Source organism: Cebus imitator, unplaced genomic scaffold (genome assembly GCF_001604975.1).
Source record: "Cebus imitator isolate Cc_AM_T3 unplaced genomic scaffold, Cebus_imitator-1.0 Scaffold107, whole genome shotgun sequence".
In the NCBI taxonomy this organism is placed as follows: domain Eukaryota; kingdom Metazoa; phylum Chordata; class Mammalia; order Primates; family Cebidae; genus Cebus; species Cebus imitator.
Window position 1 is genome coordinate 1270705 of NW_016107422.1, and position 3170 is coordinate 1273874.

The window sequence follows — 3170 nt, forward strand, 5'->3', positions numbered from 1 at the left end:
CATATTCCCAGGGTTTATTACAGGTAAAATGTTTGTCTAGGTATGAGCTGACAGGGTGAAGAAAGCTTTTTTAATGATGTTATCTAATATTTACATAGTGAAATCCTATACTGTTACATCGACTCTTCAATTGGTAGCTCTGTGCTCTATATAAAATACGTAATAAACGTAAAGATTCCATCCACAAAATTGCAGAAATTTTACAGTTTTTCTTAAATAACATCAGTCTCTTTTCTCATAATGCAAATACTGAGTTTTCCAACTTTCTCTGATTTGACACGTACCTTGTTTTATAAATATCTTTGACCTTTTCAAAAATGTTTTTGAACCTCAACCATATATTATCAATTATATTAAATACTTTGGAAGATCTTGATATGACAATTCATGACAAATTGGGCAGAGAGGAAAATGGTGTATGAAGAACAGGATATTTACCAATTAGTGTACCCCTTTTTAAGGTCATTGGTAAATTTTGAAGAAAGAGCGATTTCAGAAAACGTGTTTCATTTAACTTAAGGAACTAGGTGTTAAAATCTCTTTTTGGCCAGCTGACTAGTTTTGGTTCCTCAGGATTTAATACAGAATATTATTGCTTTGAAAAGAAAATACAAATATTTATTAGATTCATAATTAGAATCTTTTAACGTATTTCTAGCTAGTCTAGTTTATACTGAAGCTAAGATGACTATTGTTTCTCATGGATTGCTTAACCTTTTTTTATTTTTTAGTAAAAATTGTCAGTCATGGAAATACTGAAAGGTTATTACATGTGTAATTTTTGAGTAGGGTACCTAGTATGTACCACATGTGTTAGGCCATTCTCATGTTGCCGTAAAGAAATACCTGAGACTGTATAATTTGTAAAGAAAAGAACCTTAATTGGCTCATGGTTTGCAGGCTGTACAAACATGACACTGGATCTGCTTAGCTTCTAGGGAGGTCTAAGGGAGCTTTTACTCATGGCAGAAGGTGAAGCAGGAGCAGCCAGTTTACATGGCCAGAGTGGGAGCAAGAGGGAGGTGGAAAGGTACCACACACTCTTAAACAACCAGATCTTGTGAGAACTCATTATCATGAGAACAGTACCAAGGACATATGCCAAAGCATTCATGAGAAATTCATCCTTATGATCCAGTTACCTCCCACCAGGCCCCACCTCCAACATTGGGGATTACATTTCAATATGAGATTTGGCAGGGGACACACCTAAACTATATCAGCATATAAAACTTGGCATTAGAATCCTAAGTTTTTCTTAAAGGCACATATTGTCAGCAATAAAGGAACTAATATTAAAACTGCAGTTAGGTTAAAAATAAAACAATATAATTAGAAATGCAAAATAGGAAAGATTTGTACTAAAATGAGTATGAAAATAATCCATTGTTTTAAAATACAAATAATATTTAATTATTTATCATGATACTCAAATGAGGCCAAAGCTGTTTTTCCCACAGGATGTGGGACTTGAAATAATTAATGATAGTTGAAAATTTTATTTCAAGAAATGAGATATTGATACTAAATATAATCAAGATTAGAGCTTGATGGATTAATTTTATCTCTATGGCACTTTGTAATTGTATAAATTATGCATATTCTTTTCCATGTTCCTTAAAATAATAGCATCTTTCAGTTAAAAATTTGGCCTGACAATTCAGAGATACAGAGCCTAATCCAATATCCACCACTGCTTATGGGCCCCTGAGGAATCTCTTAACTCTTCTGAGTCCTAGTTTTGTAATTTGTGAAGACACTATAAAATAACAAAGAAGGCAAAATAATAAGTGATCTACATTTACCATTTTTCACTTTCATAACATTGTATTCAAACAATTGTAAATATTTGTTTCTTGAAAAAATTTTTATAATGGCATTGTATTTGGGAAAGACAGCTGATTCTCGATTCACATTAGCAAGCCTTCCCAGGCTTGTTGGATCACAGAATCCTGTTTTTCAGGAAGTAAGAACATCTTTAGGGAGCCTAATTCCATGGAATGCAGTTTGGAAAATGCTAGCCTATAGAATTTAATGCAAATACTCAAAAATTTCTCAATTTGTGATTGTAATTCCACTGTATCCTTAATGAAGAAATCAGGGATTCTCAGGATGAAGTTGAAGGAAGTGATGATAAAATTGACTCTTTTGAAGATTTGTGAGAAGAATAGATGTTTTGTGGGGGCTAGGACTAGTGATTTTTCCTTCAAGTAAAAAGACACATTTGCTCCCTTTCTTTTTAACTTTTTGTGTATTTTGTTAAATATTAATTTTTAAAGATTTTTTGTCTTTATCCTAAAGAAGATACTAATCCCAAGAGAAGTGGGAGAATTGTAAATTCTTTCTAACCAATTTTTAGGAAATGTTTTCAAATTTTAAGATGCAAAAATTCATATTCAAGCTTTTTTCATTCTCTAATATCCAAAGTTCTTTAAAAAAAGGAAATTCAAATTTGTAGATTAAAAGTATTATATAAACTGTTGTTGAAAGAGAAAAGAGGTCAGTATTCTTTGACAAAAAACTTATTACAGCTAAATTGACTTTTTCCCAAGTAAAGTAAACTTTGAATGATATTTTCTCCTAGATTCTTATAAATAGATTATTTGATGTTCCACATGATCCGTATGTCAAAATTACTGATTCCTTTTGGCCGCCTTATGTTGAGCTGATTCTGCGTAATGGAATTGCCTTGAGACATCCAGAAGATCCAACCCGAATAAGATTAGAAGCTTTCCATCAGTAAAGGGATGTTTTCTTTTTTCACACAGTAAAAAATCTTAACATTCAAGTATATTGGAACCACAGGACTATTTGGATAAAAAACATTATTTGCAAATTAATTCACATAGTCCATCTTCCTTTTATTGTTAAGTGACATACGCTGCCATCTGTTATTCACTTTTACATTGTCCTTTCTTATTCAGTCAGTGCTTTGGCGTTTTAAATTATATGGATAAGAATGCAGGTAGATATTGTTCTAGACATAAAACATTTAATATACCTTATGCAATATTCTTTAGAAAATTATTTGTTAATTTATAATATTGCCAATATTTTCTTAAGAAGTATAATAATACCTTTTATGCATTTTAAGTTCCAATTGGTGCTTCTTTATATTTAGAAATTATAATGGGAAGGTCATTTAATTTGCAGATTTTTTTTTTTTTTTT

The 3170-nt window shown here is 31.2% G+C and overlaps 1 protein-coding gene across 1 annotated transcript in view; it reads left to right on the forward strand.

Annotated features, from left to right (window-relative positions):
• The window catches only part of CENPK (centromere protein K), a 47958-nt gene extending 44985 nt beyond the window's left edge, over positions 1-2973 (forward strand). Inside the window, exon 9 of the mRNA XM_017537832.2 lies at positions 2585-2973. Within this exon, the coding sequence (XP_017393321.1) occupies positions 2585-2743 (159 nt within the window). The 3' untranslated portion in view covers positions 2744-2973. The remainder of the gene's footprint in view (positions 1-2584) is intronic.
• Positions 2974-3170: the final 197 nt, after the last annotated feature.